Source organism: Vigna umbellata, chromosome 1 (assembly GCF_029865625.1).
Source record: "Vigna umbellata cultivar VRB3 chromosome 1, Vumbellata_1.0, whole genome shotgun sequence".
In the NCBI taxonomy this organism is placed as follows: Eukaryota; Viridiplantae; Streptophyta; class Magnoliopsida; order Fabales; family Fabaceae; genus Vigna; species Vigna umbellata.
The window spans coordinates 73356563-73379235 of NC_142165.1; the positions used below are offsets into that span (position 1 = coordinate 73356563).

At 33.3% G+C, this 22673-nt stretch overlaps 1 protein-coding gene across 1 annotated transcript; it reads left to right on the top strand.

Annotated features, from left to right (window-relative positions):
- Positions 1 to 12615: 12615 nt before the first annotated feature.
- Positions 12616 to 22138, top strand: LOC124820901 (anthranilate phosphoribosyltransferase). Its single transcript, XM_047292687.2, has 10 exons — positions 12616 to 13138; positions 14988 to 15470; positions 15563 to 15720; positions 15879 to 15962; positions 16071 to 16123; positions 18968 to 19049; positions 20038 to 20145; positions 20355 to 20478; positions 20704 to 20789; positions 21766 to 22138. The coding sequence occupies exons 1-10, from the start codon at positions 12766 to 12768 to the stop codon at positions 21985 to 21987; spliced, it is 1773 nt and encodes a 590-aa protein (XP_047148643.1). The 5' UTR covers positions 12616 to 12765; the 3' UTR covers positions 21988 to 22138.
- The last annotated feature ends 535 nt before the right edge of the window (positions 22139 to 22673 follow it).

Here is a 22673-nt window from a genome sequence, read left to right on the forward strand (position 1 = left end):
TCTTTATTGAGTTCTTTAATTTTTGCAAAACCTTTTCAAAACCCCCCTTTTTATGTGTTAGAATCGATTTTCGAACCGCAAAATTGGTCCTTGAGAGACGACCTAGGAGTCAATTCCTAGCTATACTACATTCCTTATATGCAATCAAATTTGTATGGGTCGCGACAGCTCACATCAATGTCCAACACCACTAACATGCATACTGGAAGAATCACCCATCAAAAACTAACCTTATATCCTTTAGAAATTCCTTTGCACTTACAAAAACACCCAAGTTCAGAACGGAAAGAATATTACCCATAAACATCATGACAAAAAGACAACCCAAGGAATAATGTGTATTAGAACAATAATATATCATCATGATACGAATACACCCATGCAAACATATTCATGATTATCAACATTCATAGAATTCAATCATTGGATACACAACTAAAAAAAAACACAACCCCTCGAATGGAAAGAAACTCAGGTTAACTTCTCCTACCTCAAAAGATCTAAGCTTTGCTATTTTTCTCACGTTGCAGTTCTAAAGTCTCCCTTTTTAAGCTTTCCCCTCCTCTTCAATGTTTCCTAGTTGCTTTCCCTAATACAACTTCCATGGTTTTTCTTTTTTGTCCCTCCCTTTCTGTCGCTTTGTCCCTCTCGCTAAAAACCTAAAACAATTTGAACCCTAAAATAACTACTATCCTTCCCTTTTTGGTCATCTATAGTTTTTTTAAACTAACTCCAACGTGTGTCGTCAAGATTTTGCATGAAAAAAAAACACTAACATATTTGTTACCTAGTCTACACCTAATTTTTAACATATTAATTAACGTGGCCCCACATGAAGTATGAATAAAAGAATCAAAGTAGAGATACAAATATAACACAAAAGTATATATATAACACATACGAACAACAATTAATATGCCAATAAAAATAAGGCTTAATAGCCTTTTTTTTCCCTAGTTTGCTTATTTTTGTCAATTAGGTCCCTCCTTTCAAAAGTGTGTCAAATTAGTCTTCATTTAGTAAATTTTGCGTCAATGTCGTCCTTTTCATTAAATACGCACAAACAACATTAACTTTTTTCTCTCTCTCCTCTGGTTCTCTGCAACACTGCAAACCTTTATCTTTCTTGTCAGCTTTTGGTCTTTTTTCCCTTTTCTTCTTTCAACGATAGTTTACTTTTTCACCTACTAAACTAATCATACATAATACTCATACCCTTTTCTACTTTCCCTACCTCCCACAACTCACTTCAACGTTCAATAATGAAATCTTTCAATTTTGTTACTATAAGCTTCCTCCCTCTCCGTCTCACTTTCTTCACTAATTTTCGGTTGTCTCAGGTTTTTCTCTCTCACCCACTTTCTTCATTAAAAATGCTTCCCACTTTGTTCATCCTTCAACTTCTAACCACCTTTTTGGATTCCTCTCTACTCAGAATCTATGATCCTCGACAAGTTGTTTCTATTCCTTTATTTTGTCATTGCTACCTTTCTCTACTTTCTTTTTCTGCTATTGGTTTCACATTTTATACCCACTCTATTTTCAGTTACAATACTTCTTCTGCCATGATGGATGGATCAACGATGGAAGAAATTGACTTAAAAATCGTCCACATCCCCTTGCAGCTTCTCATCTTCCCCTTGGAATGTTATTTTGTCATAAGTTTGGTTTTGACGAATATTAAAGGATCTGAGTGATGTTGGTGGGAAATGGTGCTTGACAAGATGTAGCGTTGTTTATAATTGGTGCTCTTGAGAGTTCTAAATTTTTGAGTTGTTATAGAAGTAATGTGGGAATTAGTCACTTTAAAAAGTTAGTGACAAATGTTGTGTCACATATAATGATACAATATGGAATGGAGTTGCAGAAGTAAATGAAACGCACCAAAACTCAAAATATGGAAAGGTTTTCCTCTTCCTATGAAGCCAAAATATGAAAATGTGATAAAAAAGTGAGCAAGCAAAGTATAGAGGGAATTGTGTGTGCATTAAATGAGGGAGAGTCACGAAGGAGAGGGAATGAAGATGGGTGCACGATGTTAGGGAAATCATGTCTTTGGCGTAGAGAGCGGAACTCTCTCTCGGTTTGACTTGGAAGAATGAAAGAAAGTTTAGTTGAGATGTGGAAGAATGAGTGTGTGTTTGCATGGAGACTCGAAAGAGAAGGCTGGGCTTTTGAATAAGTAAGGAGAAAAGGGTTGGAGTTGGTTGAAAAATAGAATTATTATAGTAGTCTAAGAGTGAAAATGTGTTAAATGGAGATTTTAGGGACGTTAATATATTGGGGTAAATGTAGGTGAGGTATTGTCATCATGTAAGAATTAAAATGCATGGTTTTTATTATTGAAAGATTTATTTTGAAGGCATGTGGGAATTGGAGTGCGGTGGTCATAAAGTGAGAACGTTAGTATGTGTTTTTAGAAAAGTGGTATGTGTAAATATTATTATGGGAGAAGAGAAAGAGGAAGAGAAGGAAGAGAATGAGTTGTTGAAAATGAAGGAGAGTGAGAGAAAGGGTGCAATACTAGTGAAGAGAGGTTGAGGAGAAGGAGATATTGGGTGTTAGAGTTGTAGGAGTTATAGGAACTAAAGTTGAAGAAGAAAATAAGATGGTAACTAGGAAAGAAAATAAGTTTAGAATGCTATGTTCAGTGAGTAGTATGATAATGGTTGTGAATGATGGAAGGAAGATTGGAAATAGGTTTTGAAATAAGGGATGATGTTGAGAGTAAAGCGAAAGATGCCTACTGCATGAGTGGAATTCTTGGACCAATGCAACAAGGAGGTAGGGAGTGTGTGATTTTTCATGGAAATGATTACGTAACTTTGGGCACTGGATTGGTGTTTATAAAGTGAGGAAGTGTAAATGAAAGAAGAAAGAGATGAAGAGATGTGTAGGTTGTGTAGGTTGTGTGACGTGAGAATTAAAGTGAAAAAGAGAGAGAAGAGAAAGAGTTAGAGGTACTGAGAGTTAAAGAGGAGAAAACAAAACTGAGAAAGGGAGATGACTATGTGCAAAGATCGAGATTTTTAAGTCGATGTAGGAGAGAGAAAGAAAGAGTTAGATCTCTTCCGATTAACTCTAATTTAATATATAATTCTTTTGACAAAAGAAAGAAAAAGTCTGCAGTGTTGCAGAGAACCAGAGAGATAAAAAAATTAACTTTGTTTGTACATATTTAATAGAGGGGACAACTTTGACACAAAATTTATTAAATGAAGACTAATTTGACACACTTTTAAAAAGAGGGACCTAATTGAGAAACATAAGCAAATCTAGGGATAAAAAAGGCTATAAACCTAAAAATAAAATAAAATAAAAAGTAAATAAAGAACTAAAATTATAATTCAATGCATATATTAACTAATAATCTAACATCCAACCAACATAAAAAAATAAAACTAATTTATTTTATTTTTATCAATTACCACTATTTTTCTTTGGATTTTACAACGTGAATCTTTGAAATATTCGGTGGTTGTTGATATTTTAAATAATACATAAGATAAAATAAGAGAGGACATCTTGGTGGTTTTATAGAATAAGTGAGAGATATTATTTTAATTAAAAAGATAAAGATAGAATAGAAGAAGATAAAAAGGAGAAGAGTAAAAGGAGGCTGCATATTTCTATCCTAAAAATAAAAAACGAAAATTAAAGAGCTAAGGGAAAGAAGAGACGTGTTCTAGAAGAAAAGAGGAAGAGCTACAGAAAACCCTAGTGCAAGGAAGGACTTGTTTTAGTTTTGAAGTTAGATAAAGCCCTAAGATTGGCCAAGGTATGAGAAACTTACATTTCTTTGTTAATTATTGTATGTTATATGTATTCTTGGTTATTTTGATTAATAATGCTTGTTGATATATGTTTATATGATTATGATTATGGTTGTATGTTGCTCTTGTTGAGCAAGGGTTTATGTATGCATGGGCATAGGGTTTGTGTAATATTTGTGTTGGGTTTTCCCTATAAATGTATGTATGGTTGTTGGGTTATCCCAACGGAGGGTTTGATGCTAAGGGAGAATAAAGTTACGAGGCTTGAAGGTTTTCCATGTAAATGTATATGTAAGGGTGTGGTAATAATTATACGCACTATATTTGGGTTTTATTGAGTATAACATGTCAATGATTGGTTTTGGATTATTCAAGTGATATATTATGTGTTTAAGTCTGTTTACATGGATATGTGATGCTTGAATGCATGAATGATGTGTGAAATATGTTCCCTCGTGATTTAGGGTTGTTGCATGTGTGCTTACAAACTTGAATTATGTTCAGGATGTGTTTTGTCTCACAAATAATCGATTATCACTAGTGATAATTAATTATTGTGCGTCGATATTGAGTCTGGTGTGGGAATAATCGATTATCACTTATGATAATCGATTATTCCTTCTTGTGTGACGATCCTACGTGATTTTCACTAAGATAGCCAATTATCAAAAGTGATAATCGATTATCACAGTGTATTTTTGTGAAAAATAGCGAATTTGATGAAGAATGAACGTGGTTCAAACCTAGGTAGTATTGGAACGCGTTGGTCTCAAGGAATGAGAGTATTGGGCATGTTTAGGGTCAGTTTCGACTTGCAATTGTGAATGTGAGCATGAATGAGTCTTGGGGGTGTATTAGAGTATGTGTTTGAGAGTGAAGGATAAAGTCTACTTGTTGTACCTAGTAAATCCCGGTGCTATCTGCGAATTGATGCTTCTTTTTGCCTTGTGTGGGGGTGAAGGTGTCTTCCTTTTCCTTGTGTGGCAAGATTACATGTTTCTTGTTGGATTGTAGGACTACTCGAATAATCGATAGTATAGGGAATCTTGTTGGATTGTATAGGGAATCTATAGATGGGTTGTTTAGAGAATCTACAATCGATGAGGTAGGGTACAAGAGCGTGACTGATTCTTTCCACTGTGGTGTTATGGTATAGTGATGCTCATGGTGTTTTTCATGACTAGGATAGTCATGATGGTAGTGTATCTATGATGGTAATCATGATATTTGAGATGCTCTAGGTGATGCTACATGATAGCGATGTTACTATAAGAGTATAGTAAGTAGTTAGTATATGTGCTAAGGAGTGGATAAACAAAGAATCTAAGTGTGAGATGTTAGTGATGACATCAAGGGTTAGAGATCGAGGATTGAGGATCGAGGATCGAGTGATTCGTTTGATTGAATTGTTATGTTAGAGGACTAGGAATCCTATTATTATTACTATTATGTATGAGGTGTTTGATTATTGTTGATTTAATCAATATGTTTATATCATGTTGTTATGATTGTTTTACTGGTAGCTTACCCATACATGTTTGTGTTTGTGCATGTGAATGCGATGATCATATAATGTGTGATGTTATACATGAGCAGATGATGTTGCAGATGGTGCTGAGACGTGATAGATTCGAGAGATGACGAGGGACAAACTTGAGATTTCATTTACAATTATTACTTTTGAACTTTGAGACAATGTAATTGAAGTCATTTTATTTCCTTCGTTATTTTCATTGGACAAATGTTTCAGAACTATTTGTTTATGCATGTTTAAATGTTGAGGTTTTCTAAAATACGTTTCCGTGTTATGTTAAAGTTTGAAGTTTTAGCCGATTTTGAATAATCGTGACACCCTGGAAAATGGGACGTTTCATTTTGGTATCAGAGCCAGGTTTCAAAAAAGTTTTAGGTCTTTTAGGAGTGACCTCATCTAGCTTTTGGTGTAACTTTATGAATTGCTTGTGTAAGTGTATGATTGTGAGAACTATATGGATATGACTATATTTATGTGAATTACATATGTTTCACTATTGAATGGGAAGTAATTATATGAATGTTAATGTTGTATTAAGAAGATGTCTCGTAGACCACGATCCCCTAACAATACCGTTGTGGATATTGCTCATGCTCTCGAGCAAACGGTACATGCTAGTATTAATGACTATCTACGTCATAATCCCTTGAAGTTCAATGGAAAGGCTACTCCTGATGAGGCAGATGGTTGGATATGCAATAATTGAAATATTTTTGGAGTTATTGATTATACTGAGAAGCAGAAGTTGATGTTTGCTACATTCATGTTAGTTGAGGAAGCAGAGTATTGGTGAAGGAGCACAAAGTTGTTGATGACTGCCCAGGGAGAGAAGATCAGATGGATGACTTTTAGGGGGGAATTTTTGGAGTGTTATTTTCCTGTAAGCGCTAAGTATGAAAGGAAAGCAAAGTTTCTGACTCTAGAGCAAGGGAGTAGGACTATGCAAGAGTATGTGGCATGTTTTGTTTACCTTTCTAGATTTTATACTCAAACCATGAGCAAAGATTGGAAGTGTAGAAAGTTTGAGAGAGGTTTACGTCCTAGTCTGATGAGATTCATAGTGCATTTGAAGATCAGGACGTTTACAGAGATGGTGGAATAGTCTAAGGCTATAGAGGCAACGAAAGCAAATCAGAATTGTTTGATGAGGACTCAGAAGGGTGGTTTCTTTAGAGACAAAAATCAGAAGAAGTCATATGCTAGACCATAGTAGGGATAACAGGGACACTTTGGAGGAGTGAAGTGCTATGAATGTGGGGGACCTCATACTAATAGGTTTTGTCCGAAGCTGACTAGTGTGAAGCATGAGGAGAGGAAATGTTATGTTTGTCAGAAGCCTATACATCTTGTTGCTGCATATCCAAAGAAGAAGAACTTAGGGAATGAGACTCATACTCAGAAGTCCTTTGGAGGGAAACCGAAAGCAACAAGACGAGTCTTTACCATGTTAGGAGTAGAAGCGTCTAAATTAAGTAACTTAATTTTGGACACATGTTACTTGAATGATAAATGTGTGCATGTTTTGTTTGATTCGGGTGCAACACATTAATTTATATCTCTTGAATGTTTTGAGAAACTTGAGTTACCTGTGGTTGATTTGGGATACGAGTTAGTAGTTTTTGCGCCAACATCAGGGCAAGTCTCAACCAATTCAGTTTTGACTTGTGATTGTAAATGGGATCATGAATGAGTTTTGGGATGTACTGGAGTATGTGTTTGATGAGCATGAGAGTGGAGAATAAAGTCTACTTGTTTTACCTAGTAACTGATGGTGCTATCTGTGAATTGGTGCTTCTTTTTGCCTTATGTGCATTGGAAGAGTATTCTGGTATTGAGCCTTCCTTGTGTAGGGGTGAAGGTGTCTTCTTTGTCCTTGTGTGGCAGGATTACATGATCCTTGTTGGATTGCAGAACTACTAAAATGTATCTATATGGGGAATCTACAGATGGGCTGTATGGGGAATCTACAGTTGGTGAGGTAGGGTACAGGAGTGTGACTGATGCTTTCCACTATGGTGTTATGGTATGGTGATACTCGTAGTGTTTTTCATGATTGGGATAATCATGATAGTGGTATATCTATGATGGTAATCATGGTATTTGAGATGCTCTAGGTGATGTTACATGATAACGGTGTTACTATAAGAGTATAGTAAGTAGTTAGCATGGGTACTAAGGAGTGAATGAACCAAGAGTCTAAGTGTGAGATGTTAGTGAGGACATCAAGGGTTAGAGATTGAGGATCGAGGTTCGATGATCGAGTGATTTGTTTGATTGAATTGTTATGTTAGAGGACTAGGAATCCTATTGTTATTACTATTATGTATGGGGTGTTTGATTATTGTTGATTTAATCAGTATGATTATATCATGTTGTTATGATTGTTTTACCAGTAACTTACACATACGTGTTTGTGTTTGTGCATGTGAATACGATGATCGTATAATGTGTGATGTTATACATGAGCAGATGATGTTGGAGATAGTGTTGAGGCGTGATAGATTCGAGAAATGACGGGGACAAACTTGAGATTTTATTTATAGTTATTACTTTTGAACTTTGAGACAATATAATTGAAGTGATTTTTTTTTCCTTCATGATTTTCATTGGACAAATGTTTTGGAACTATTATGTTTTGTGCATGTTCAAATGTTGAGGTTTTTGAAAATACGTTTACGCGTTATGTTAAAGTTTGAAATTTTAGCCGATTTTGAATAACCGTGACCCTTAAATTTGGGGCGTTACAATTATGGTACACTGTTAGAGTAACTGATAAGCAAAGACTTTAAAGACACATGCAAGTTGAGCGGGCCCACATGCAACAAATACAAGAAAAGACTAAAGAAAAAGTGTTGAAACCTAACTTACTCAAACGAAGAAATCGATTGGTTCAAATTGAAGAATGTCACCAGAATTAATCATATAGTCTTAACTTTTTAATCAAATGAACAGAGGATGAGCACTCCTAGTAAGAAATAAAAAAACTCTAAAAAAGTTGTTTGTAGAGAAATTATGTATTTTAAAAGGTTTAATCCTTTTGAACATCCCTATTTCTGTAGGATTGTCTCAAGTAGGTCCTCGTATTGTAAATGTTCTTGATTAGGTCCCTTATTATGAAAAATTGAATCAATTTAGGCCTTACCGTTAGTTCCATACTAACACCGTTAAAGGGGGTGACACGTGTCAGTTCGTGGTTTTTTTGAATTTTTTAATTATCTTTTTATTATTTTTATTTTTATTTTTATTTTTTATTTTATTTTTTATTTTTTTAAAAGTAAAATTTAAAAATGTCACGTGTCAAACTGATAGTGTGCCACGTGGCAATGACAGTGTTATGTTATGTTATGTTATGTTATTTAATTATATATACAATTTATAAGGGTTTAAAAAAATGAGTGACATAACATGCTGGTGTTATGTTATGTTATTTAAATATATACAATTTAAACTTTGTTTTAGTCCCTTTCATTACATTTCATCAAGTTCCTCCTTGTTATAACTTGACGATATAGTGTTGCCTGTGAAGAATTTATGTTCTCCTTATATGCAAATTTAGTTGTAGGGACCTAAACAAATAATTCAAAACAATGAATATAACTCTGATAGAAGAACACATCTACAAAAAAGGATTTTAGCATAAAAAAATTGACATTGATGAAAAACTTCAATAATCCAAATGAAACGTCATAACATTGTAGAACTTCTACCTGTATAGAAACAGTCACTCACCTCTTTCTTTCAAGGAGTCTGTGCTATATTAATGGTCCAAAGCGTCACTATGCCAAATTGTTCTAGCTTTTCAGGTGCTACAAGAATATTCCAACTTATACACTCATACTGCAAAAACACACGAGCATAAACAAAAAATTAAAAAATGAAGAATAATTATAAATAAAAATAGGCAAACAACAAATAAAGAAGAGAGACCTGCTTAAAGTGGAGACAAAAATCTTCAATCTTATTCAGAGGGATCCCCCGGATAGTTTGATAATCAAAAATAGGTTCATACGAAAGCTTATACCCTCCAGGGTAAGTCCTAAAAGCCTCAATCTCAACCTTGACCGTCGAAATAACAGCCGTCCCACAACATTTTCCAACCTTTTGCCTTGAAAAATGCCTTCAAAAAGTTATATTTTACCAAAATCTCTTATATTGAGATGGAAAGAGTTGGTAAAGAGGAGTGACCCCTACAATACATGAGTGAAAATTGAAGAGACATGATACTTACAGGGGAAAATATCATTTGCCTCATCAATGTCTTGTGCAAGAAGGTGTAATAGTTGATTTTTGCTAGTTTTGAAATTCAATTTTTATTAATGACCAATGTGAAACCAAATATTATGATTCATTAGTACAAAACAACATACAACATCGAATATTTTTTATCTTTTCACACGTCCAGTTCGAGAACGACGTCATATTGAGAGACGTTAAATTGACGTTGAATTTTAAAAATTTGACTATACGACGTTAATTTAACGTCGAATTTTGTCAATATACGACGTTAATCTTTTTTTACAACTCTACGAAACCTGAAAAACATAACTATGAAAAGTATAACTATGAACAGTAATATAGGATCAACAACAAATAACAATAAAAAACAGCAAACAAGTTCAATTAAACAACAAAGAAGTTCAACCAAACAACAACAACAAACAAGTTCAACCAAACAACAACAACAACAAACAAGTTCAAAAAAAAAAACAAACAAGTTCAACAAATAAGTTCTTTAAAATAAAAACGAAAACTAACCTTCAAAAGTTGGGTTCAACGGAATAAAGTGTTGCCACCAGTAAGAGAGAAATCAAAATGCGCATATGAAGGACACAAGAACACGAAAATAATCGGTGAAAACAAATGAAAATCATACATAAAGTAATTAATTAACATGCATTTGTATCAAATGAAAGAAAGATTACATATGATAGTCGTCAAACTTCGTTCGAGAAAAGTTTGAGCAGGAAAAAAGTCTCGCACACTAAGATAAAGTGAATGAATTTTTATTGAATTCACTAACCTTTTGCCGTCAGACATTTTTAAACGACGTATAATAATTGTATTTATTTAAAAAATTGTCACCGGTTATTTTTAACTTTAACTATTGAGTGATTAGACATTGAACGCGTGATTTGCATTAGTGATTCCACGTATCATATGAGTCATATCAAGCAAATATATCCTTTAAACTCCTCATTTCAAGCTCAAAGGACTTGCGCACTGCCCCATTGATAACAATACATGGACGTAACTTTTCTATGGATAGACAGATGCATATAAATCATCCATTTTGGTCAAATATACTTAGTCTAATCATGAAATCTCCTTACCAAATGTGATCACTAAATCTTACATAACTTCCTATTTTATCACTACTTATCTAGTTGAAAAAAGAGTGTAAATCTTACATAACTTCCTATTTTATCACTACTTATCTAGTTGAAAAAAGAGTGTAAATCTTACATAACTTCCTATTTTATCACTACTTATCTAGTTGAAATAATCTTGTTTACTTCAAATAAATATAAGACATTTACTTCTTAATGGCAATATTTTGTGTATTAAATAAACTTTTTCATGTCTTATTTTCTTGTTTGCTTGAGTCACATCTCTATTATTTTAATGATAATACTCTTAACTTTAGTTTTTAATGAGACAAATGTTATTATAAATAAATTAAAAAAATAACGTTACAATGCTAATTTAGTCTATATTTAGTTTGATTTTGTAAATTCAATTTTCATATTATTTTAATAAAGTCTAAATTTTTCTCAATTTTATCTAATTAAATATTTTTTAAACACTATTTAAATAATTAGCAAACACTAATTATTTTTTTCTTAATTTAAAAAATGTTTATATGTCAAGTTAACATCATATCACATAACAATAGTAATATCACGTGTGAGGATGAGTGATACGTGTTACTTTATATTCAATTTGATTTTTGTATTCATTATTTTTTTTTAATTTAGTTTCATTTCTATTAAAAAAAAAGAGCAATATTGTTCTTTCTAAATTGGGATCAAATTAAGGTTTTGGGTTAAAGTAATATTTTAATTTCTCACATCTCATTGATATCAAATTTCTTTTATGTCTTTTCAAAAAAATCTAACACAAAATACCATTATATCAAAATTATTCACATTTTTATTAAACATTTCTAATAGTTGATTTAAAATTAAAATGAAATTTTCAAAAGTAAGGACTAATGTCATTGGTTTAAAGTTTTAAGAGGTTACTTTATATGATTTTAGGTTAAAAATCAATTAAATAATTTAACCTATAAATTAATATAATATTTATATAAAAACTAAATTTGGTGTCAATTTGAAAAAAGAAAAGATAAACTCCTCCTTTTAAAATAAAATGAGACTAAATCAAATAAAATAATAAATATTGAGACCAAATTAAATATAAAATATTGATTCGTGTTATTGATATTGACATATGTTAATGGTAAAAAACATGTGAAACTATTATAGACGTGATATGATAATGTTTTGACACGTTAATATTTTTTAAATTAAAAAGAATTAAAAAATTAATTAAAAATAAAAAGGTTAAAAAACCTTGATACATAACACCGTCTTTAATTATTTAAACAAAGTTAAAAAAATAAAAAAATAGAAAAACTGACAATTGAAATCTTATTAAAAGAAATATTAAGACTCAATTCACAGAATCCAACAAAAATAAAGATTAAATTAATATTTTAATACAAAATGATGTTAAATTTCCAATTTTTGTTATTGATAATTTTTCTCACAATATAAAATTACTTAATGAGTGTATAAATATTTAACAAAGTTCTGATTTAAAAAAAAATTCAATTGTTATCAAAATACACATAACATGTATTTCGTTAATTTAAATAAATTTATTAAATTTAAAAATGTTGATTAAAATATACTACAATCAATTAATTATTCCAAATCATTTATTAAAATAAATATTTTTAATTCAAAATAAAAAATATTATTTATTTAATTAATTAATTTTTGACTTCCAATATATTTCTTACATTTTCTTACAAAAATAGAAAAATCTAGTAACAATTTCACGACTATTTCCGTGGGCCACGAGTTGAATTTTCCCACACAAAATTCTAACCTAACAAATAATTTATATTAAATAAAAAATATTTTGCTTCTTGTGGTATTGAGGTAAATAAATAATAACTGGAACCGTGCCAGGTCAGCAAAGAAAAAAGTTCTGAAGGATAAATCTGGAAAATATACGGACTTGTATGAAATCTTCAATTTTGACTTTGTTCATTTATATTTACACTTGAATGAGCAACTGCTGAGCTCTTTGTTTATTTTAAAAACTAAGGTTTGAGCTTATCGTTCAGCAATAGTCTTCACAAGGTTGGTTCCAAGCTTGCCAAGCTTGCCAAGCACCCTTAGCCAGAGAGAGAGAAAGCGAGAAATCGTTAACAACGAATATTGGAAAGCGATGAAAGTTCTGATTAATCCCGAACCATTTCTCTCCCCACCAAACTCCATTTTCCCATACAAGCCTACATGCATCACTCGCTTTCAGCTTCGCCCCTTCCCCAACCTCCATCGCCACCGCTGGATCAGCCGAAGACTCTCTTCCACGCCGCCGCCGAGGGCCACGTTGGATTCTACAACCATCGAACAATTCGGGATTCCCGAGTTCGACGTTCGGAACCCGGCGCTGTCTTCCTCGTATCGCAGTTCGGCGCTGCCGAGACCCAATCAGACGGTGCTGGAGGCCCAAGCTAGGGTTTGCACGGGCCCAACCCAGACTCGTCCCCTCGACGAGCAACAAGCCTTCAAGGTCTTCGACACAATCCTCAGATCAGGTTACTCTTTCTTTCGTGTCACATTGATGTGTTAATGGTGGTGGTTTGGTTTTTACTTTTCTAAAGTGAGAGCAGAAACGGAGAACAATACATTATGAAAGTGATACTGTTTGATTAGAAAAGTTGAGATTTAACATTTGACATTCTCATTTCATTACAATCTTAAACTTTTTATTACTTTCTCGTCAATTAATTGGGCAAATAATCAGTTTAGTGTGTGTTTGTGAATCACTGGTTCTTCTGTAGATCTTTTCGAGACCGTTTTTAATACCATGTGTTAATTTGTTTAGTTCTAAATTCAAAGAAATCAGTGATCAAAGTGAAAACATTAACATTTTTTAATTCTAATTCATAAATAAATATAGTTGTCATAAATAAGTTTTGAAAGCCGGGAGATATAAGAAGTTTGGGTTGCTCTGATTGCCCATAATAGGGCATACAACTCGAAGCTTGTTTCCATTGATTAGCTTTTTAGTAGGCACATGACTTTCATCTCGCTCAAGGTGGCTCAAGGTGGTATAATGCCCTTCGCCAAGGAATAACATTTCAACCGCAATAGATCATGATAGATAATTTTTTTCATTTAGCTTGTCGGAGATAATTGATGGACTTCTGGAAAGAGTATTGCTAGACGCCACTGTAGAAGACGAATCGTACCATCGAGGAATAAGAAAACCCTAAGGGTTTAGACAGGCGGAACTATGACGGTGGCGGGCGGCGGCAGACAGTGGCCGGCCGCAGGTAGCGCCGGACGGTGGCAGGTGGTGGTGGATTGTGGCGCCGGACAGATACTACGAGACAGAAACCTGAGCGAGATATACTCGCTCTGATACCAACTTGAGAATTAAAATCTAAAATAATTTTAGAGGGCTTGATTGATCTTCTCATAATCTTCTATTTACAAGAATAAATTGATTGATACAAGAATACATGATAATTAGTCTAACTATAGACACAATATAATCATGATAAATAGGGTAACTATAGACCTAATATAATCATGATAAATAGAGTAACTCTAGACACAATATAATCATGATAAATAGGATAACCGTAGATACAATATAATCATGATGAATAAGGTAACCCTTGACCCAATATAATGATGATAAATATCTTAACAAGAACAATACATTATCAAAGTGATATTGTTTGATTAGAAAATGAAAAGTTGAGATTTAACAATTTGGCATTCTCATTTCATTATAATCTTAAACTTTTTATTACTTTCTCATCAATTAGTTGGGCAAGTAATCAGTTTAGAGTGTTTGTGAATCCACTGCGTTCTTCCTGTCGATCTTTCCGGGACAGTTTCTAACCTTGAAAGTTAGTTAATTTGTTTAGTTCTAAATTCAAAGAATAACATTTTTTATGAATTAAAGTGATAATAAGTAGTTAAGTTTAGGGTCTGATGTGATCTTAGAGAATTATTTAAATGTTTTTAGTTCGAGGAACTAATATGATAGCGTTTTAAATTTTTAACCCAATTATTATGGCTACATTCTGTCCTCCAAATAGTTAAAATTACCTAAATTATTACTATATTTATATAATACTTATATTTATTTAATTAATTTATTTTTCTTTATTAAATTATGTTTTCTTAATTTAATTAATATTTGTTTTGATTTGGCATTGTTATCCTATTACTAGTGGTATTTTAATCTCAGTTATGATAACATGTGACAGTTATCAGAAAAAGTTAAGGTTGTGAGGATGAAGGCCTTCAATCATATCTAAAAGATGATTTTTTGTTGAAATAAGGCTTTTTTTTACAAGATATATTAGAGTAATTGAAAATAAACAAATAAATTGTTCTAAGATTTGATTAGTTTGTATTTAATCTTAGCTAGGGGAGAAATGAAAGATGAAGATGAAGTTTCTAAAGCACAACTTGGGTCATTTTTCGCGGGAATGACAATCCGCGCAAATGCATTTCCTGAAGCAACACAATGGAGTGAAGGGGAAACCCGTGCAATGAAGACATTTTGGCCACTTTTGGTTAGAGTGCTTCCACCTGAGGTGATATTCATTGCAGATCCGGAAGGGTTGATGATGGGTGTGGGAAGTTCCATTGGGCCGCAATATGTTGGCAATGGCACCAGCGAGATGCGATTGGTTGGTGCTCTTAGGGAGGTGTTGGCTGGTGGCCATCTTGGATTTGAAGAAGTGCAAGGTGTGTTAAAGGATGTCCTTCCCTTCCAAGAGGGCCATGAAAACCCCAAGGAAGCAAGTCAGGCTTTATTTTCTGCATTTTTAATTGGTCAACGCATGAACCGTGAAACTGACCGCGAATTAAAAGCATACTGCCTTGCATTTGATGATGAAATTGGTATGAATTTTAACCCAACTATTCCATTTTGTTCTTTTTAATTGTCACAAATAAGAATCTTTTTGTTAATATTATTGTGAGTTGATTCTCAGGCCCTCCTCCTGTTGCTGATGTCAGATCATTGACTCATTATGGTGAACCTTATGATGGTAACACACGCTTCTTCAGGAGTACGTTATTTGTTGCTGCTGTCAGATCTTGCTATGGAGAGTCTTGCTTGCTTCATGGTGTAGATTGGATGGCACCTAAGGTGTGTGAATTGTTTTCCAAGTGTTGGGTGTTTTGTTTGTTTAAGTAGAAATTAAGATGCTTACAGATCATAAAGTTTACTGAAATCCTATCTTTGGAGCTGCCTAAGTGCATTATCGAACGTTGTATTTCTTGAATAAACTATTGTTTGTTTTTTAGGGCGGTGTAACTGAGGAGCAGATGTTGAAGTTTATGGGGGCAAATGTAAACTTATCCCCCGTCAAGGCCAAAAAACTTCTTGAGGTCTTTTTATTTTCCAGAAAATAATTTGTAAGACCATCATAGTGGTTTTCTCACTATCCTCTTTTAGCCACTATGAATAAAATTATTTGTGATCTATTGTCTTCCCAGGACGATGAAGTTGGGTTTGCTTATGTAAGTCAGCGTGAAGCTCGCCCGTCTCTGTAAGGCATCTCACTAAACATTTTGAATTCTAAAATTTTTAAAGATTAATTTATGTATGGAATGTTGTGGAACATGAAGGGTTGTGTCACACCTAGTTATTGGGATATGGTTTGTCACACCAAAGCATGATCCCAAGAGTATTTACATAATGTTTTAGAAATACTAAAAGAGGAATCAGAGTTCTTACTGGTCATCGTTAGAGAGCAAGTACACAAAGATAACTTATAGAATCCATGAGAATCTTTAGACGTTTAACTTTAGCATGTAGTGAAAGCATTCCTTCTTCAATTGAAGAGGATGAAAGATTTGTTGCCAAAATTTTTAAAATTTGAAGTCGCTTGATAAACCTTTCTTGGGGGATGACCTTTTAGTTTTGCCAGACGAATGAGAACCTTCTCCTTTTCATGAAACTTGAAGCAATGGTGTGGCCAAATTTCTTATAATGAGAGCATCACTGATCCTCCTTGCCTTTTTAGTTGATTTTCATGTTTCCAAGGTTTGAGGTCCTTGTTTTTGAAGCCTTTCTAGAAAACATGGCAACTCTTTCAGTGGATGGCTCATTTATCATAACCTTTCAACGAGTCTCCTCATTGCAAACTATGTGATGACTTAAAAAATATAGGGAAGTCTTTCCTTCCCAATAATTTGTGCCTTAATAGGGTCATATTTAGTATTCAATCCTGATAGGAACTAAAATATCATCATTCAAACTGAGCGAGAATGGTAACATCTTAGCTATTTTCAAGCTTCATTTTTTTATGTCGCTCCAACTCAATTCACAGATTTTCCAATATTCCATAGTATATTCTGCAACAAAGAGAGCGTCCTGTTTGGCACCAAAGATCTTGCTTTCTAAATCATGTAAGGATGTCATGTCGCATGGAATAAGTATTTCCAAGGTCTTTACAAATTTCATAGACACTAGAGTGACATACAATTTTTGTTGATTTCTATAGTCATGGGTCCCCATAGCCCAATAATAGTGCAAGACATCATTGTCCCAAATTTGAAAATTAGGCTTATCTTGGGATATGACCTCCCTCCAATATGGTTGAACTTACCCTAACCCTTCAATGTGTAATAAATGGAGCCCAGTGGAAATAATTCCGACATTGAGACAGACTAACATTAGGAAAATGTGGAAGATAGAAATTACATGGATGGGTTGCTAGGGTGGCTTCAAAAAAGCAAGCAACAACACAAATGGTGATCAAAAGTTCTGACACATAAAAATTAGCGAGACTTGAAACCCACGCATAGAGAAGGTAAATGTGTATGTGAGTGCATGGCTGCTTCAATGATAGCTGAATCCAGGAGGTGTCAAAACAGAGGATGGCGAATCTCTTGGTGTGAATGATGGTCAGGTTGGTGGTGACAGTGACAAGGTTGTGAAACACAAACTAGGTGCACTTTAGGCATCTTAGATAAACAAAGGAAATTGGTGCACCTCAAGCAATCCAAGATCGAGAGCTTTGATGCCAAATTGAAAAGACTCAGTTGTATGAGGGAGATCTCTATCTCTAAAGTACATTAGTATCCATATACAGCGAGCTCTATCTATAAAGTAATGATTTCACAAAGTTCTATAGTATTATTATTACAATATCTATCTTACTACAACACACTTGTAATTATTATTACAATATCCTCTTATTACAGCACACTTTTAATTATTACAATACCCTCTTATAACTTAATATTTTCTCCTCACTCAACAATACTAAAATTGTAGATTCAACCAACTACTTAGCTAGTCTGATAGGATATGAATGTGGGTCTTAGAAGGAAGGGAAGACAATAATAACATATAGTTGTTAGAGGGGTTTAGGGGTCTGTTAGGACAGTTAGGAAGCAGGGGTAGGATAACTGTCCTGGTGGGGTGTTATGTTCAGTTTAGGAGGAGTCTTTAAATAGGAAAATGGTTGTCTAGGGATGGGACTTTTGGTGATTAGATTGTAAAACAGGTATTGACCTGTGGAGAGGGTTAAGCCTCTATTTTCTTGTTGTACAGACATTCTTTTTGTCAATACTACACAATTTCATTCATACCTTAACCAGGAACCTATCAAATCCCTATTTAATAACTTAGAATCATTGAAAACAATTCCTCAATAGTTCTGGAATAATGCAAATTTCTCTTTTAGCTAATTTGCTTTCTCGTCTCAGTGAAACTAGTCTGATTGAAACTAAACCAAATAGGGACATATTACCTGGTTTTCAAATTGTAGGGACTATTTTTCATTTTATGAAAACTAGGGCCGCTTCATAAAACAGTATTTTATGATGGAGACTTTATTGAATGTGGTAAAACTAAATGGACTAGTCCAATATTTGGAACAGGGAAAATAAGTTGATAAAGATAGGTGCAAAAGTGAGGGTAAAATGTGTTCGGAGTAGAGAAAAGAGAAGCAAAACAATTATTTTCCGTTATTTTTACCTAATTGGTATGTTCTTTTCCACTACTATCCCTATTGGTGGATTTGTTATTATGTTGCATCCTCTCTTAAAAACTATCTTTGAAGGGGGAAGACCCATTCAAGTACTCCACCAACATCTCACATTACTCTTGAGTTCCCATAATATCCCAAGTTTCTAATGAGTTTAGGAAAATACTACAAGAATAGCAGTGAGATTGAATGGGGTCAATTAATATAGGTGGATATTGTTAAAAATGATATAACTCATACTAACAGAGACTAATGCTGTTAGCAATACAGGTTGAAGTTATAATGTCTGCTAATAATATAGGGGAGTTGTGTTGAAGAACCAAGTTTATAATAATACTTTTTGGAATGGAGATTAAATTTGTTTCCCCTACCCAATCCCCTCTTTTTTTCCTACAGCTACTCTTTAATTGGGATTAGGGAGCACATAAAGAAACGCCCTCCACTTGCATCAACCGAAAAGGTTCAGCAATATGTGAAGGTGGGACACAGACTTGTTTTTCTTTTGTTAATTTTATTGATCTCTCATAGATTATAACTTGATTATGTATTAACAAATTTTAAATTCACCACTCAATTGTCCATTTTTAATTTTAGTCTTTAGTTGTACCATAAGTCATTATTTGTTAAAAAGGGTTATTTGTAAATTTTGTAAGTGATTTTACTATCATATTATATTTCCTTGATAACATAGGACATTTAGTTTTGCACTCCTTGTACCATATTACCAAATTATTAGATTTTTGTGCATGAAGTTACTAAAGAAATCAATAAAAATAACTTACGGTCAATTTAGCACAAATTTGAATTTTTTTGAAGAAAAAAATTTGTGTTGAAGTATTAGTTAAGTAATGAAGTTTTCAACCTAACAAGTGCTAACAACTAAAGAACTTAACTCTTTTTTTTCGGTTCTTTGATTCTGAAAATACCAAAAGGGGGTTCTTTGTAAAAGCCTGAAAAATAAAAGCTTTTGGTTGCTCAAACGAAATAAATACCACACATCAGTCTCACATGGAAAAAATTGTTATTTATTCACTTTTAGCTAAAGCCTATGAGTATTGGAATCATGACTTGCAACTATCTCAAAAATAAAAGGAGGTAAGAATAGGGCTTAGAAGGAGAACGAAGAAAGATGTTTGGAGAAATTATTAAAAGGGGTCTACTTGCGAATTATATGACAGAGAATTTGGTTTTTAAGTTCAATGTCGTTGTATAATTCATATATCCGACACACCTAGTGGGACATATTGTTATCGTTGTTGTAGTATATGTAATTCTGTATTTTTAATATAAGTCTGAACTGAACAGAAGAGACCATGAATTGGATGGAATTTTCCTTTTTCTTTCTCTTATAAACCTTAGGTAGACCAATTAAATTGACCCAAGTTGGGGGTACCAAGCATGATTTCCTTTTTTATCATAGAAGTCACCATTTTCCTATTTACTTAAAAGCGTACATTTTTCAACAGGCAAGTGGTAAGGAAGCTAGTGTAGCTGGGTTTTATCATGAAGGTTATGAAGAGTCATTGTTAATGCTCATGAAGAGAAGGGGAGTACATTCCGGTTTGGTAGTGAAGGTTAGGATTCCAGTTTTGACGCTTCTCAGTCTGTGAACCTTTTCTTATCATTCTTTTCGAACATAAAAATATTGATATGCTTGTATTATGAACATTTGTTTTCTTCTCATAAAATTGGTTAAATAGTCCTAATATAATATATTAATATCGGAAGTTGCTAAGAACTTAGCAAAAGAAGCCACACGATGTTGATTATGGTAATTTTGTAGGGAGAGGAAGGGGGCCTCTCATTGACTACAAGATTGCGATCTGCTAAAACAACTAGGGGACCTCCTGTGAACTACTGTTCAGGGTTCCGCGCACTTGATGTCTCGTCCACATCTGGACTTAGTGGTATGTATTGGTTCGTTGTTTACTTATCTGTATTATTTGTGTGCTTAAATGATTACTTCGTCATAGTGTCCAAGTCTATAAATGTTATTGTTTTTAGTTTTTTTTTTCAAAGGAAATTTATAACCCTGTCACTGTGCCAGTTTCTGATCGGCGAACTTGATAATTCTGTACTATATCATATCTTAGATTGATAGCCCTAAAGTATTTTTATTTGTTATATTGCAGGAGTGACACGTCAAGGTTTTAGTCTCGAAGTAAATGCCAAGGAGTACGGTTTCCAACCCACAGACACACCAAGAACTGATAGATCTGTAAAGTTCTTTTAGCTTTTTGTATTTTCTTCCTTTGATCTTACTCTATCCTATATTTGAAACTTACCAGCAATATCTTTGCAATTAACTATTCCCAATATGTTTAAAATATTCTGTCGCTAATGTAAACGTTGCCTTTTTTTATTAAACAGTGTATGTATGTAAACCTCAAGAAATTTCAATTCCTATAGCATGAGAATCTCCCTAGTATTTAAAAAGCTGAACCTAAATAATTCCAAAATAAAATTTCAAATCACTGCTTTAAATATCTACCATCAACTACCAAGTGAACAAGTCCTAAGTTATACTTATTTCTAACAATCTAATTGATTTAATTATATCCTCTAAAAATAAAATCTTTGTTCCATTCATCCAATGAAATTTGTCTGAAAATTTAGAAGCCACTTGATCTTCCCGTTTATCAATATAGTGAAAATTAGTCTTATTTCTAATTAAGCTAGATCTCCAATACACTTTTCTGAGACAGAAGACAAGACATCTCCAATCCATAGTAAAGTCTAACTTACCGAAACTCTGATAAAAAATACAATACGTAACTGTTTCAATTTATGACACATCAGAGAGGTCTGTGATTTGGTGCAAGTCATTCTAGAATTAGTTATCTCTAAGTGTTCTCGTGTCTTTTGTAGTGAAGACTCAATCTACCTACCTAACTTTCAAACTCAATGTTTGAATAGTATATTTCGTAAATTATCTTACTCCTTGCATGCGTGTGCTATTTCATCAATGAACTTGGAGGACCGTCATTTATAAATTATAGTACTTTGATCTGACCATTTCGTGAATTTTCCTGGAATTTTATTCTTTGGTGATGTGTTGGAATGTTAAGTTTCATTAAACTTTTGTATAATGTAATGCCATTGCAGGTAGGAAGCCTCTAGTGTGTCGTTTGTTTTTATATTGTGATTGAGATTTTAATTGGCATTATTATCTTTTTTCCCGTTTGGAACTTCAGGTCTCAAAGAACATTGAATTTGGTTTATCTGCTCTCTTGGGAGAAAAAGGACCAGCGTATGATCGAATTGTCTTGAATGCTGGAGTTGTGGATCACTTGCTTGGAGTTGATGGTGCAGAAGATATATCTGCTGCACTGGATAGGGCTAGAGAGGCCATCGACAGTGGTAATGCTCTAAAACGACTTCTAAACTATATCAAGGTCTCCCACAAGATGGGTTGAATTTTTCATCGCAAAATACCTTACTTTTACAACGTGTTGAACATGTGAGAGATTAAAAGCGTAGGAATAACATTAAATGGGTTCCCCTTCTTGATCCCAAGTAATGAAAATGAAAGAAAGAAAAAATTGTTGAGACATCAGTTTTTTTTTACTCATCAGTTTTGGGGATTTGATTCCGTTTGCATAACAATCTCCAACATGCTTTGAACCCACAGATAGCAGCTTCATTGTACTAATAGACAAATGCTAACCCATGTGATTAGGACACTGGTTAAAAACTTAACAGGGAAATTTTTTAATTGGAATGCATAGAAGTGTCCTTTTTTTTTATGAATTTTAATGCACTTGCGTGTGATTTTCAATGATATATTTTTTTCTTTTAATATTTTAACCAATATTTTGTTGGAAATTAAACATTGTAACTTCCTCCAAATTTATAATTAGAGAACTTGACACATGAATTGCCATTGTGTCTCGACTTTTTATTGTATACATTTAGACTCTAACTCCAACAAATATAGGATTTTAGATGGTTTTCAATTTGGAAAGAGACTACTTTCATAAATTCAATTATGATTTTTATCTGCCAATGAAATACATATAAAACTTGAATGAATAACATTAAACTTATTCTTTTGAGATTTGACTCTTCTCTATCTTCTGTCTAGATTATTCTTTATTCACCT